The sequence below is a fragment of the Crocodylus porosus genome, unplaced genomic scaffold (genome assembly GCF_001723895.1).
Source record: "Crocodylus porosus isolate Cpor-Errol unplaced genomic scaffold, CroPor_comp1, whole genome shotgun sequence".
Taxonomy (NCBI): domain Eukaryota; kingdom Metazoa; phylum Chordata; order Crocodylia; family Crocodylidae; genus Crocodylus; species Crocodylus porosus.
Window position 1 is genome coordinate 1809708 of NW_017728944.1, and position 15173 is coordinate 1824880.

General features: G+C 47.9%; 1 protein-coding gene across 6 annotated transcripts in view; it reads right to left on the reverse strand.

Moving 5' to 3' along the window:
- Positions 1-15173, reverse strand: part of PGAP3 (post-GPI attachment to proteins 3) — a 98552-nt gene that overhangs the window by 69727 nt on the left and 13652 nt on the right. For 2 of the 6 annotated variants that reach the window (XM_019550296.1, XM_019550295.1), the window contains 5 exons: positions 12430-12492; positions 11314-11375; positions 10447-10583; positions 8354-8558; positions 3030-7064 (listed from right to left, as the gene is read on the reverse strand). In XM_019550296.1, the coding sequence (XP_019405841.1) occupies positions 7001-7064; positions 8354-8558; positions 10447-10583; positions 11314-11375; positions 12430-12492 (531 nt within the window). In that variant the 3' untranslated portion in view covers positions 3030-7000. Of the gene's footprint in view, positions 1-3029; positions 7065-8353; positions 8559-10446; positions 10584-11313; positions 11376-12429; positions 12493-13628; positions 13830-15173 lie in introns of those variants that run through there. The other 4 variants (XM_019550298.1, XM_019550297.1, XR_002103768.1 and 1 more) reach the window with 4 other exon arrangements.

Genomic DNA, 15173 nt, shown 5'->3' on the forward strand with positions numbered 1-15173 from the left:
CTGGCTGTATTACTCCCTGCACCTTTTCATTTATGCACGCCACATCCCTGACCCCACCAAGTCATAGGACCTCCTGGTCAACTTCCTCCTGGCTCTGGCTAAGCTGGCCCTCTATCTGACCAGAAAGGAGGCTCTGGCCAGGGGGGAGGGAGTACCCCAATTGACTGTGGGTCTTCTAGTCTTTGATCCGCTCACATCTCTGGGCAAGGTTTCAGTGGCTCCCTGCAGACCATGCCCACAGTCCCCTATGTGTCCCAACTAGGTCCATCTTAGATGGAATAGGCATGGAGAACACATTTCTTTTCTCCCTCTTCTTGGCAACCTTTTACATGTTTGGAACATTATTCTGTCTCACCTCACAGCTGTTAGAAAAAGACCAAAAAGCAGGTGAGATTCTATAGGAGTGTGAAGTGGTTAGGATCACTGCTCAAAAGACTTTCAAAATGCAAAATCTTTAACTCCGCTCCAATCCCTCTAAAGTTTCGTACAGGAATTCTCTCCTTCCTCCTGCAAACCAGCACATGGCATCATTCTTCCCCAAATTAATCCTCTTTCTAAATCACTCTCCAAAATTGTTTGGAAGCTAAAAGGCTAAGGGGCAGCGTTTTGCAGAGAACTTAGTCACTGAGAATCTTAACATTAAGAAACATCCAGGCTTCAAAGGGATTTTTACTTTTTTGTATGGTCCCCTGCTATTGTCTAAGGAAGGGGTCAGCAGCGTTTTGGGAACAGTGGGCTGAAAGAACCCAGGAGTTCCAGAGGTTCCTACCCAGCCACTTGCCACCACCGAGCCATTGTGCAGGCAAAGCCTCACACGGCCAAGTCACTGCTGATATCTAGGCTTTGTGACTCTTGCTGGGTCAGTTCTGGCCTGGGGGGGGCGGGGCATGGGCACCAACTGCTAGCTTAAGTTCTGCCGTCTCTTGTCTCTGGCAGATGGCCCAAGACAAAGACTGCCAACAAAGCCCACAAGCTGCACTGAGAAGGGGTAGTTTAAAGGACTCCCTGCCTAGTTTTCAGAGGCAAGAAGATACCCACACACTTCCACTGAAGATGGGAACAGCAATGGCTCAGCACCTTTGGAAAAATTAATATATTTTTGGAAAAATATTTACACACTTCAGCTTGCAAAGCTATGTATTTACTGTCTGCAGTGACTGGTCACATTCCCATTTCCCCACCCAGAAATACCAGGTCTCAAACTGCACTGGAAAGAGCCCACGGAGCTTATAGCTACTTTCCAACCCCAGGAAACTTCAGGGCCACTTTGGATCTGGCACAGCTCTATTGCTTGGGGTTACCTCATTCATGGAGGGCAGGTTTACCAAGTGCACAGAGGGAGTGGAAGGAATTTCAGGCTTAGAATAAATCTTGAGACATTAAATCCTACCTTCTATCTAGTGGCATTGCAATGAGCTCAGAGGGATTTGGCCTCCGCATTGACGTTAGCAAGTCTAATGTTACTAACTAAACGTGGTATTTACACTGTGCCAGTCACTGTGGTATGCAAGCACTGGGTACAGGACAGAAAGCCCTGTTTGGAGGGATCGACTGATCCCTGGCTGAGCTTAGGTGGAGCTTCCTTTTCTATGGCTTTGCCTGCTGTTGGAAAAAGGCAGATCGCTGCTGTGACTGCTTAATTTCTTTCCCTAGGGAGGAATTCCAAACAGAGCGGGCAGGCAGCAGTAAAGAAAGCAATTTGGTCTGGACTTGGAGGTGTTGGAGTCTTAAGTTAGAAAGCTTCCCTCCGCTCCTAAGGATTGGCTGCCCATTGCTCCTTTCCATCTCTGCCCAGGAAGATATAATGAAGAGCAGGGCTGTGTTAGGGTCTTTGGATCTGATTGTATGAAGTTGCCAGCAAGCATCACAATCGTGTCAGCTGAACAGCAGGAAGTAGACAAAGCCATGGAAAGGGAGTGGAGCTGAATAGAATTTTAATGTATATATAAACCCCAAGCAGAGCCCCTGGGCTGATTTCACAGCCTCCCTTCCAGCCCTTGTTGATGCAATTTAGAGAGGGGGAGGCTGTGATTCCGGTCCCATCAGGCTTCCTACAGAGAAATCTAACCATTTGCAGTTGCAGTGTAAGCCAGCTTGACCACTGGGCCTGCTGGCCAGGGGCTTTGAATCCAGCCCTGCTGATTCCTTCTCATCCACTTACTCCATGTCAGTTGTGCTTTCCAGCCCAACCCAATAACTAATACTAGTTCCCAAAATATCAGCACATCTTGGGTGGATGCTTGCTTCCTTCCTCTTGTGCAGGTGTTAGACAGGGCGACAGTGTCACTAGCCCAGCCCCAGTCACCAGCTGGCTGCCCCACCATGCTCTACTCAGTTCAAGATTGGAAGCACAGCTCAGGAATTAAGAACTTGGTGTGGAGTTAGGGGTGTAACGAGGAGGTTTTGCAACCTGGGTAGCAGATCCATTCCTGCACTCCCCCTGAGTTGGTGCCCGGGGCAAAGAGATATCACTATAAATTTTAGTGCCCTGAGTGGAACTTGGGGGGGAAGCACTAATTTGTTAGAGCTGGAGCAGCCCCTGTGCTGTGCCCCCCACCGCACCCCCCCTGCCACAGAAACCTGCACATTACCCAGCTGTAAGAATCCTGCCCTGGGGAATCAAAGGCCCCTGATGTGTCCCTGCATCTGGCTTCTATGGCCGAGCAGTGTAGGAGTGCTCCTGGTTGGTTTCTAGGGCTAGGTGCCACTGGGCTGCTCCTGCACTGTCCTGGCACATGGTTCTTATAGCCAGGAGGTACAGGGCTTCTCCAGCTTGGCTCCTACAATAGGGGCAAAGATTCTGGGGGAGGGAGCATCATTTCAGTGACCTCCCCAACCACAACTCAGTGTCTGGGACTGGTGCCCCTCTTGCCTCCCCTGTCCCCAGTTACACTACTGCTGGGGCTGGTGCCTTCAATATGCACCCATAGTAGTTATGCTACTGTTTGGAGCTGCTAAAATGGACCCACCTGGATAGAAATAGGGGGTGAAGGGTAGGGAGGAAATCAGATGAAGGATAGTAATGATTAGATTAATTACAATTTTATTTCCAGAGAAACCATGACCAAAAGCAAGACAGACACCTGAGATGGTTCGCAAACCACATCAAATAAAAATAGGCGACTTGACCCAAGTCTAATACAATGAAATGATCAAACTCCAAAAGAGCCAATTTAAAAAGAGAGAGACAGCAACAGGATGCAAGAATCACATTCACATCCCCAGGGATGAGTGATTTGATCTATACAAGGCCTATAAGGTCTGCCTCATACTTACATCCAAGACTGCACCCTTCGTTGAAAAAAGAAAAGGATTATTTCCACATGTATATTATTCCCATTACCCCATCCCTCCACTTGGATACTGAGGAAGGAAACATTCTTGAACAAAAATGAGATTTTAAAAAAAGAAAAGAAAAGAAACCCACATCTCTGTGCTCTTTCTTCCCCAGCAGCAAAACAGCTGCTCATGCCATCAGTCCTTTCAGGTCACCTTCAGCCCTCCTGTTACAAGCACAGCTAAAGGGGCTGGCAGGGCAGATGCGCTAAGAGAAGGTCAGGTCATTTTCCATGTGGAAACAGATGCAACATTTTGGGGGTAGCAAAAAGGATGACAGGACAGGGACTGATTGTACAATATGATAGGTTGGCAGACAACTGTATGGTATACATGGGAGGATGGCAAATCCAGCCTGCAGCAGGAAAAGTGCAGGCTGTGGAAGGACAGGGAGGTATTTTTTTTTTAATCTTCTGCCTCTAAAATTAGACACTCAGAGCTTTAAATAAGAAGTTAGCCCACCCTTCTAGAAGGCAGGGGTGGAGCTTGCTGCAAGGGTCAGTGTCTCACACGCACACTTCCTTCAACCGTATTGCAAGACACTTCCATTGTCTTGAATGCAACCAGTTGTTTCACACCCACCTCACTCCAATCTATTCCTCTACAGAATGCCCAAGTGAAGCCTCAGCAACAATCCTGCAAGCTATCCTGAATGTCTCCATCATGCATTAGAGCACCTATGTGGAAAGCTCCAAGAAGAAGAGAGTTTAGAGATCAGCCCCTCCAGTGCAACAGAAGTTTAACTGGCCTGAAAGCATTTACTTTGTGGGAAGAATTTCTTTTAGGTCAGGGTGTCAGACTCATTTAGCACCCTGGGCTGGATCCAGACCCATGTTCAGCAAGCAGCATGGCAAGAGGCACTGGTTTTATCCCACTCCTCTCCTCCCTGTGGCTACCTGAGCTGCTATATACACAGGGAGCTGGGGACAAGGGGGCAGGGAGGAGGGGATTAATGCCACTTCTGCTTGCCCTACTGCTGAATTCCTAGCCCCTCCAGGACCTCTGTGAGACACTTGCATTGGCTGGATGAACTCTGCAGCTCGTATCTGACACCCTTGTCCTAGGCAGTATGAGCTCCTACTATAGCCCAAGAAATCTTTGCTGTTACTCAAAGTTGGCCTGCCCTGTTATTGCAGCATTGATCTAATACAGCAGCTGGGGCCTAGCCTCTCAGATCCACCCACATAAAGATTAGCCCTTCTCTGCTTGTAAAAAGTAGGTGCTCCCAAAACTCCAGGTGCCAAAGACTGTACTGTTTAGCTTCCTACATCCAGGAGGGCTTAATGTGCTAGGAAATAAAACTGCCAAGTCACATAGTTCTCCCTTCCTCTGCTCTGGATACAGACCTGCAGAGATACATTCCTTTGCTAGTGGCTCCTGTGTTACAGTCTGGCCCAAGTTTCTGTTGTGAAGCAAGATAAATGAGGGAGGCCAATTTATAAACTCCTTAGTGCTGATGACCTGGGAGGATGAGACCTGGTGAGCTAATCAAATCCAGGGCCTGCCTGTGTCCCTACCTTTTATTACTCAAGGGTGTTAGTTTTGTTTGATCATCCTGAGCTTCTCACAAAACACCGGGGACCAAGTAGAAAAATGTCACCTACTGCAGCATGGGGTCTATTCTTGGGCAGAGGTAGAGTTTTGGAATTGGCAAGTAGGTAGGCAGGGCTTGGAATTTCTTCAGGCATGCAAAAGGCAGGGTGAAGGAGGACTGATGACCAGCCAAGGCAAACCTGTTGTGGGACAGACACAACAGAGGGGACAGTGGGCAGCTGCAGGAAGAGTTTAGGTTTTGAAAAATAAAGCAAAGCAGTGTGAGGAGACAGACAGACGGTGCCTGCCTGGGTGAGAGGTGGTCTGGTCTCTCTCACTCACAGAAAGTGTGGTTGCACAGAGGATGAATCCCATTAACATCAATTTTGTAGAGCTTCTGATTGTTACCAGGATACTCCCACCCTCTTCACAAAGGGACTCTTCCTTTTCTCATCTGGACTTCAACTTTGCAAAACAGTCATGTGCACAGAGACACACATATCCCACTTGCCACTCAAACAGCAAATTAAACACCACAGCCCCATGCCAGCCAGGAGTCTTGGCTTCTGGTGCCTTCCAAGGTTTTAAATGGAAGTAGAAACTGTCCTATATGCTGTCAAGGGTTCACAGGCAGCCAGGGGACATTCAGGTAAGGCAGGGATTCTCTAGGAAACACCTGGGGCTTGACAATGGAGTATCCAGCAGAGACCAACAGGTTCTCTAAGCTGATGTGCCAAGCCGTTCTCTAATGGCACTGGGGTGGATGGATGCCACCGGCTTTCCACTTCTAAATGCAAGGATCTGTGCAGCCAAGAGAATGCGAAGTAGCCTGGCTCTGGTCTCCCAACAACCTTGCACAAGCAGATCAAGGAGCTGGAAACACCAAACGGGCTGGCAATGATCGCCACCTAGTGCCAGCACAGCCACATGGCAAGTGCCATGGCAAAAAGGGGCCACCACTCTCCAACATCACTGACTTAGAAAGGGAACCCTTGGTCCTTTGGCAATCTATCAGAAAAGGCACACAACAACCCTCCCCCCCAATCAATACAGCATTCCTGGGGTCTCTGCTTTAACACACAATTCCCCAGCACTCTAGGATTCCCCCCATGAAGTCCTTATTGTGTTGGGTATAGCAGTCTACCACCTGATACAGTTAAAATGGGGGAGAGGACTGGGATGGGGTGTGTGGCAGGAGCCAGGAATGCCATGTGGCACACAACAAATTTCAGTGACACTTTGATCTGGGCACCTCGGCAACTAGTAAGTGCTGCAGAGACAAGGGAATCTGCAGGACCTGCTCCCTCCAGGGCAGATGCTTTCTCCCCTTCCCTCCAGTTAGGGCACACTGGACAGAGCTTTGCAGCATCCAAAAATTCACAACTAATCAATGAAGGGGAAGTGGAACCTTCCGAACCTGCCCCACATTTCACGCTAGACCAAGTTTTTCAAAGATTGCACAAGCATCTAGAGGGCACCCTGGGCTATCCAGCATATTTAAGATTAACTATAATCCCTTTTCAGCAAGCAATAAGGCTGTGGACCTTCAGAACCTCAGAACTTCATGATCAGATGTCTCCGCAATGTGCTTTTGTTATCTTTCAGTTTACCATGCCACTAGTTGCTTTGGCCATTTCTCCACTCCATCTGAAGTCCCCCGAGCAAGACCAGAATCACTCAATGTTTTCTTTTAAATGGTGGAAATGGAAATGAAGGTTGCCTGGTAGCACAGAAGAGAGTTACAGTGAGTGGGGAGGACAAGTGGGCGAGATGGATCACCGATGTTCTGACAGATCCTTGACACTCTAATGGGGAGAGTCACAAGATCAAGAGTAAGAACTTCTGAAGGCAACAAAAGAGTGGAGGAAGCAAAAGTAAAGTTCTGAAGAAGAATGTGGTGTTTTCCAGTGCTTCCAGGAGCTTGGGAAGAGAGCAGGCCTTGGCATAGCAAGAGGCTCCAGATATGGACACTTCAACAGTGGAAGACAGAAGATGCACAATGTCACCACTCCTCAAGAGAAGCTGTCTTGAGACCAGGGGTGCTGTTGGGACAGTCACCAGGAAGGTTTTGCACAGCACCTTCTGTCAGGGAAGAGTTAGCTCTTTCCCATTCTACTTTCCTCCAACAGCTTCAGTCTGTTTTGATAATGTCCGAGTTTGCCTTCAAGAGGTACAGGCTGTCATCAACGAGGAAACTGCAACAACAATGGGATGAGTGTGAGCGGAGGTTAACAGAGGTGGGATAGTGTACATGTCTTTCCTGCAGCAAGTTTACCTTCTTTAAAGAACCATGTAATCAGTACAATATTTCGCATGCTATTTGCAGATTACAGGCTATACCTACCACACCAGGAAGTCATCTTCATGCTGGCAAAAACACTTGCCCGAGATATTCCCCCCACCTTCTCAGTGTGTCATAAGACTGATAGCAGCAGCTGTTGGCACAATAGCAAGGGAACCAGAAAGGACTGGGGGAAGGTTTGATTTGGGCTGTGGGAATGGGACAGGCCTTACACTGCCAGAAGAGACCAGGCTGGGCACTATGTCCAAATGCAGATCCTTGGAAGGGAAAACCTGCCTGGGTGACTAGCATGCCAATAAAAGGGCATCATTTGCCTAATATAGCTCCTACAATTCAGATCCCATCAGTTCATTAATATTAATGAACTTATGTGACATTCATGGTTCCAAGTCGTTGCTTGTGGGCTGATGCACTGCACCTTCAGGGCTCCCTGCAGTGTCACTTGCTTATGTCATGCTGATTGTTAGAAGCCTAGCCCCTGGGTGGACCACTGTGAAGACAGCTAGGCTCTAGAGGAATACAGCATAATAGTGGCACAGCATTACACACATCAAGGGAACCAGTATACTACTTGATGCCATGATAGAGTATCTGAATAGTATACCTATCAGCACGTTTCAGGGGTAGGGCAATGCTATCACCTCCCTGTTACTGATGGCATCCTGAGACATAGGAAGATTTAAATGACTTGTCCAAGGCCACACAAGAGTCAGGATTTTGGAAGGGCAGAACTGAACCTGGGATCTCCAGAATCCCAGATCAGAACCCTAGGGAGGATTTGGGGTAGTCACTCTCCCTTCAGTGGGGCTAGGTCTTAAGATCAGCCTCTCTAGCTGGCACTCCACATAGCTCAGACTGAAGAAGTCAGGGTTTCCTTGCCAAGATGCCAACCATATAAAGACAGCTCTGAACTGGCCATTCACTAGTGGTGGGGAAAGAGTCCTTCCAAGACTACTTCCCAAAGGCTTGGTCTTCCATGTAACAGGTGACCCAAGCCTGATCTGATGTGATCAGGGCACAGTTTGGCCACATAATAAGAGGGGTTGAGTTTCAGATCTCCTCACTGGAGCTTCTCCAGGGTTTAATCTTAAACAGGGCGCTGCTTGTTACATCACCACATGGTTTCTTCACCCAAATAACCTCCCAAGGTAAGAGAACAGTGTTTGCATGCACCAGGCTGACCTGTAGAAGAGGACGTTGACAGGAATGGTGCTGATGTGCCAGATGGCGTGTGCATCAAAGATCCAGAACAGGGGAGGGAAATCCAGGAGCTCAAGCAGCGCCAGAACCTGGAGAAGCAGCACCACCACCATGCACTTCCAGACGTAAGGGAGGTGCTGTTGGTTCCTGACACACCAGGCCAGCCACCAGAAGAGGTTGAGGAGGCCTGGAAGACAAGAGGATTATGGTGCAAGGGATCTTGCTTGGTGATGTGAAGTGGGATTAAGCTTCTGGGATGGGTGGGTGTCTACTGGTCAGAGGGAAGAAGGGGAAAAGACCCGTCAGCCCTTGGACTTCAGTCTCACTGTTACTTTGCTGCCTTAAGCAGTCAGGGGCTTGTGCCATTCTTGCCATGTAGGTCAGGGCTCTCAGAACTGGCCAATGCTTGCCCCAGTGGGCCCACGCTAGCATGAAGACCCGATCTCGCCTATCCCTTTTCAGAACCACTGAACCACTCCCCTTTGCCAGTCTAAGGAACAAAGGCCCAGACAAGGTTCAAATCTCTGCAAGCCCTGGAGATTATCTTGGTTTTTCCTCAACAGCATAGCTCACAACCCAGTACAAGCTTCCCTGAGAAGTGCCAAAGCCATGCAACCAGATACTCCAATTCCCCATCCTTCCTAAAGGGCAGTCACTACATCAGTCCTTCAGATGTCCAGGACTTCATTCCACAAAGATTTCCAGCCCTCCCAGTGTGCCTTTCCATTGCCATGTCCCTTCCTTATCTCCTCCACTGCAATCTGGTCCAACTGGATTTAGGTTGGCCCAAGAAAGAAGACTCCAGGACTCCTCCTCTGTTCCAGAGGTGACCTTGGGGCTCCTTCCACTGCTTTCCCTTCTCAAATCTGCCAAGGTAGCAAAGAAGAGGGGAAAAGGCAAGGTGAAAAAGTGATGTGGCCAAACTGCCCATGGGCCCTGCCAATCTTTAGCCCCTCAAGGCCATTTACAACTCATTCTGGGATTATTTGCCTTTTCTTGAACTGTTGGTGATGCTGTTTCTTGAACTGTTAGCGGAGAGTTTCTTCAGGTATTTCTCTGAGGCCATATGGGCTACAAACTACATTTTGAGGGGTTTTTAAGGAAAACTGAGACTCCCCAAAACCGACAGGAGTAAACACCAGAGATCATGGAGTAAAGATGAGAGGGAAAGCAAATGACTCAACCATTGCCAGTAAAGTCAGTGGCAGAGGTAGGAATAGAACTTGGGTGTCCCGACTCTCAGTCCTGCTGCTGCAACTGCTGAGAGCTCAGCTGTGCTATTAAGTGTTTAGGCTGCTACTAATTGGCTGAACAGCAGTGGCATGGACAGGCACCACGGGATGCAGAAGGTGCAGTTTTCTGTTAACTCCGTGCAGGGGGCAGATGGCATAGTACAGTGTCAGTGCTGGGCTGAGAATCAGCTGTAACATGACACCCCTTCTGCTGGAAAGGACAGTGGTAAATGTATTCTATCCCTTCAATTTTGGCTCCTCTTTCTTCTAGCACAGGGGTCAGCACCCTTTTACAGAGGTGAGCCAGCTGCTTGGAACCTAGCTGCTGCTTTGGGCCACCACTTCCGTCCATAGTACACGAGCCACTTTCTGCCACTGCCTCTAGTATCTGTCCCCAGTGGCAGTGGGGAGGCAGAGATGCTAAACAACACCTGCTAGGCAGGGGGAGGACAGGAAGAGAACAGAGCGGGGTGCTGTGGAAGGAATCAGTGACCTGGTGTGGGTGGAAGAGATGAGGCATAAGTTGAGTTGAGATTTGTGCCACTGATCCCCCTTGCCACTGAGGGCTGGATCCCATCACTCTACATGCCAATTTGGCCCACTGGCTATAGGTTGCCAACCCCTCTCCCAGTCCATTATAGATCCTGGATCTTCCATGGACATGCTCATGGAGACCTAAAATAGACCCAAGTCCTGTTTGTAGGGCTAGCATCCAACTGCAACCAGGTTTGAAGCCCAGGCACATTTACATTAACCCTGAGGTCCCTTCACAGAGAAATGAGACCTCCCCAGAAGGAAGAGGACTGTGGACACAGCCACTGTCTATTCTCTGCTGGGCCTTACCTATCACCACATTCACAGCCATGTTGTAGCCGTAGTCAAAGCGCACAAGTGTCAGGTATGCGACGTGACAGGCCAGGAACAGGATAAGGAAACCCCCAAAGGCATTTGCAAAAGCTGGACGCTTCAGCCCCAGAGTCCTACAGTGGAAACCGAGAAGATGCAGAGAAGCACTTGAGCACCAGCGGGGTCACACGACCCCTTATGATCCACTAACAACATGGTCCTGACTCCTGCAACCTTCTCTTGTACTTGTCACCCCAAGAGATGCAGGTAGGATCATAAAGATGACAGTGAAATGCTCCCATACAACATACACGAGGGGACTGAGTCCCTGAGCTCAAAGGCCCTTCTGCCTCTTTGGGCATCTCCTACTTTGCTTTCTGGCCCTGGTTATACAAAGGTTTATCAGCACTGGGATCAATGCCAACGCTTGATTCATGAGCTATACAGCAACTAGGGACTTTGGCCTGTGACTGCCACTACAGCAGCCAGAAGCCCCAAGCTTTGGGACCATGAGCAGCCACCTTTCAACAAAGCTTACACCTAACTGACACTCAGAGATGTGCCATTTCTGCTCCTGGAGCCACTGGGGCTAATCCTAGAGGCAACATATGATAGCTCACTCCTAGTTCTGCTTTCGCCTCCTGAATATTAACTGGCATGGTTAATGGGGTTGAACAGAGTCCCTCCCTCTCCTGCAGCACAAGAAGTTATATTTTGCTCTTTGAGTCAATAAAGCAGGAGACATACTCTCAAGGAAGAGAGCAGAGTAACAAAGGTCACTAGGCTATCCAAGCTTATCGTGGAAGGGCTCCAAACCAAACTGCACCTGTGGAGGACAAAGCACACCCAGCATCTGAGACTCACCTGACACAGCACAGGTAGATGGAGTGCAGGATAACAGCTGAAGCGCAGAAGTAGTCCATTTTCTGTGAGGGGGAGGAAGGTGGAGAGAACAAAAGGCCTGATTAGATAGTTGAGAGAAGGGTGGCAATGAAACTGAGGCAGGGATACCACAGACCAAGGGCAGGGCAGGGAGACTGGTACACTCTAAGGGCTGAGTTGCAGAAACAGAATATCAATCTCTTTAAGCCTAGGGGTTTGGGAGGCCAAGAAACAGTAGCCAGATTTCCAAAAGCTTTGTCTTAAGCCTTACTCAGGATCCACTGGGAGTTTCGTCTGGGTTCAAGAACCCCCTCCATTTGGCTCACAATGACTATAAATGCGCCATGCAGCTGAGAGTGCATTTACTGGCAATTGCAGCATGGATTTTCACTGCTATCAGGCCCCTGAGTGTCCAGATAAAAGTTGGTAGTCTGGTTTCTTAATGCAGCAAAGCACATTGATAAGCTGAAGACAACAGGACCATTCAGATGCTTGAACTTGAACACATACGCTCCTGCCTTGGAGAAAGTGGACCCTGGCTGACAGGACAGTCAGAGTAGGGAGAATAACCTGAATGAATTCAGCATGGAGTCAATTTTTAGGGTCTCCCACAGGCCCCACACCCCCTGCCAAATTTGTGAGGTTGTATTATTTGTTCACTAGCATTTAGTCGCCAGTCCTGGATCACAGCTGCACATGCCAGCTGTGCAAGAACACAGCAAAGAGTTCTGCCCCAGATAGCTCACGGACTAAGTAGAAAGCAAGAACCAAATAGGTACATGGCAAGTGTGACCTGCTTTGCACTTACCATGTTCTAGGTTTCTTTCTTTCCCCTGTGAGAACACTGCACAAGCAAGAGGCACTAATGCCCAGGTGGATTCTCAGCCTTGTTAGAAATACATTTTCCACATCAGACAGTATCCTTATAGTCCCTTTTTGCAGTCCCTAGTTAAGTCAGCAGCACAGGATCTCTCAGAACAGGATGAAAGCAAGGCAGATCTTTCCTTGGCTTGTAGATTTCAGGAGAGGAGAAGGAGACCTCACTGCTAGACTCTGCTGCCTGGACATGCAGTCATCTTATGGTGGGATCCCACTTACCTCAGTTACATCAGTGTCCTTTGTATGGAAGATTGTAGACCACACCCAGGCATTTAGTGAAACCTAAGAGACGGACACAGACAATTAGATGTTCTGCATGAGACAGGTCTCTTGCTTGAAAGGGTTTACAGTCAGAGATAAACACAGGGAGATAGGAAACATTCAGCAGTACACAAAAAGTGAAAACTTGGAAGAGGGCTTTTTAAGAACTCTTTCATTAGGAAGTTAATACACCATTTGTCTGCAAATAATGCTTAATAGTCAAGATCACCTTCTGTTCTCATTTAAACAGACATGCAGCTCCACTGACCCCAACCAGAGCTCATCCAAGGAAGAAGGGCATAACACACCCCTCAGTCCTCTTCCTTTGTCAGGAGGGATTGATTACTCAAAACCCTGCAGCTGTATAGAGCTGAAAAGTGTCTCCTGGCCTTTAGCATTTGACTTGATAGGTCAAAACCCCACCTAGTAATTCCTGCACTGAACCCAGGATATGTAGCTGAGCCACAATTGTGCAAAAAGTCCTAAACCACTTATGTCCCAGAGCCTTGGACTTATTTCTGTCCCCAAGTGCATTTGGGAATTATACTTTAAGTGTATTTTGCTTGATTTGGGGGGGATTTTAAAAATACTAACAATATAGAACACATGTGGAATGTAGACCACAAGGGACATTTACTCCCATTCTATTCACCCAGCTGCTGATTATAACCCCTGCTTCACCAGAGTGCTGTGAAGATCAATCAGTTCTTACAGAATGCTTTATGAGCCTAGAGCAGTTGTTCTCAACTTTTTTTTGTACCAGGACCCATTTGTAAACATAGGTGGCCACTCTGACACAGTGCCCCTCACTCCTGACCTGCTGCCCCCACCCCCAAGCCCCCAGTGTGTAGGGCAGCACGGTGTGTCTGTGTGTGGGGGGGTGACAATCACCCCTTGCAGGCTGGAACTCTGCCAGCCTGCAAGGGAGAAGCCATGTTTTCCCATATTGTTCTCCTTTAAAGGAGAATCCATTTATAAAGTTTGTTGATCCATTTTTTTTAAATTTAAAGTACATGACCATGACCCTTTCATATATTCTTGTCACTTCTGAGTCATGACCCAAAGGTTGAGAAATGCTGGCCTAGAGCAAACAGCACTGCACTAGAAGTAAACATGTTACTATTGGAGATCAGGGTTCCACCCCTCTGATACACAACTGATAGGTGTTTTCACCCATTTATTTCCTTCTTCAGCAATACAGGTGATCTCAAACCTTGATGAAGGCAAAGCAGATCTCTCCTTAGCTGCAGTCCTTGTCACATAGGGTCTTTAAACACAGGGATAGGAGATCAATATATATCCCCTGCTTCTGGCTTCACAGGCCCTCCTCTGCCCACCTAAATAATGCTCTTGGGGGTCTTTTGAAAAAAAACGTTTCAGCACAGCTCACACGGAAACTTCAGCAACAGCAGCTATAACCAGCTTTTCTTATTTTATCTGAGTGTAAACTAAAAGGAGCTCAGCCTCTGATTAGGGAAAATAAGCCACAGAGGCAAAGCAAACGACCCTAAACCAGTGGTTCTCAACTACCTGCAGCAGCCAGGAAAAACTGTCCTGTGCACTCCCCCTGTGTTAGGTCTCTCTATTCAGCCTCAAGCAGGTAGCAAAGCTGCCTCCTCCCTCGCTGCTCTTTCTCTGTGTCTTTCCCCCACTATGCTCCTCTCAGAAATAAGCATGGGAACTGTTTTGTCCATTTCTGTTTCCAGGAGGAGTGTTGCAGGCTCTATATCAGAAAGAGCAGCACAGCATGAGGGAGCACCTGCCTGCTCTAGGCAGATCAGACAGCTCTTACGTGGGAGGAGTGCACATGTGGCACAGCCATATGAGGCAGTTTCATCACAGTTTCACAGCCCTTCCGAGCAGCAGAACCTAAGCAGCACTCAGGTAAGCTGAGGCAACTAACAACAGCAGTTCTCAGCCAGAGGTGCCACCACATTCAGAGAAGGGGGGTGGTAGGGTACCTTGACTCTGAAGATTGAGAACCACTGACCCAAAACTAATCAAATGCAGCCACTTCCAGAGCTGAGGGAAGAGTCCTGAAGTGCCTTTGATTACTGGATCAAGAACATGCTCCTAAGGACCACCAACAGCAGCTCTGAATTTTGGAGTAAAACTGATCATCAGGAAACAGACACAGCCTGAAACTAACCAAACACGGAGAACCCCAGAAAAGAATTCAAGCCTCCTAACAGATCAGGACACAGTTTGAACAGAATCTGTAATGGATACAAAGAGTGTTCTGTGCAAATCTAAGCCAGGGTGAAGCAGCCAGGAGTTTCTGTATTTTTAATAATACAACTGAAGAAAACTGCTCAGCTTATTTATCTCCCTGTTGCCAAGGACACACAGCTACCAAGAGTTCAGAGTTCTCAGACACTAAGGGTTTTTAGACAGACTTATTATATCTTATCAAATGAGACAATGTAATGGTTGCATAGTAGCAGCTTCCATCTGCAAGCTTCAATAGCAGGACAAGTATAACAGCAACAAAAAAATCACTCTAAATCCTGTCACATTCAGAATCAATGTTTAGTTATGGTGATTTTGCTTCCTTGTATCACTAAGGAAGTATGAAGATGAAAACAGTTACATGCAAGAATCCAGTGGAAAGCAACAAAATGATTAGAAGTCTGGGAAACATGACTTAATGAAGGACAGTTGGAAGAACTGAGATTTAGTCTGGGGAAGATGTGTGTGTGTGT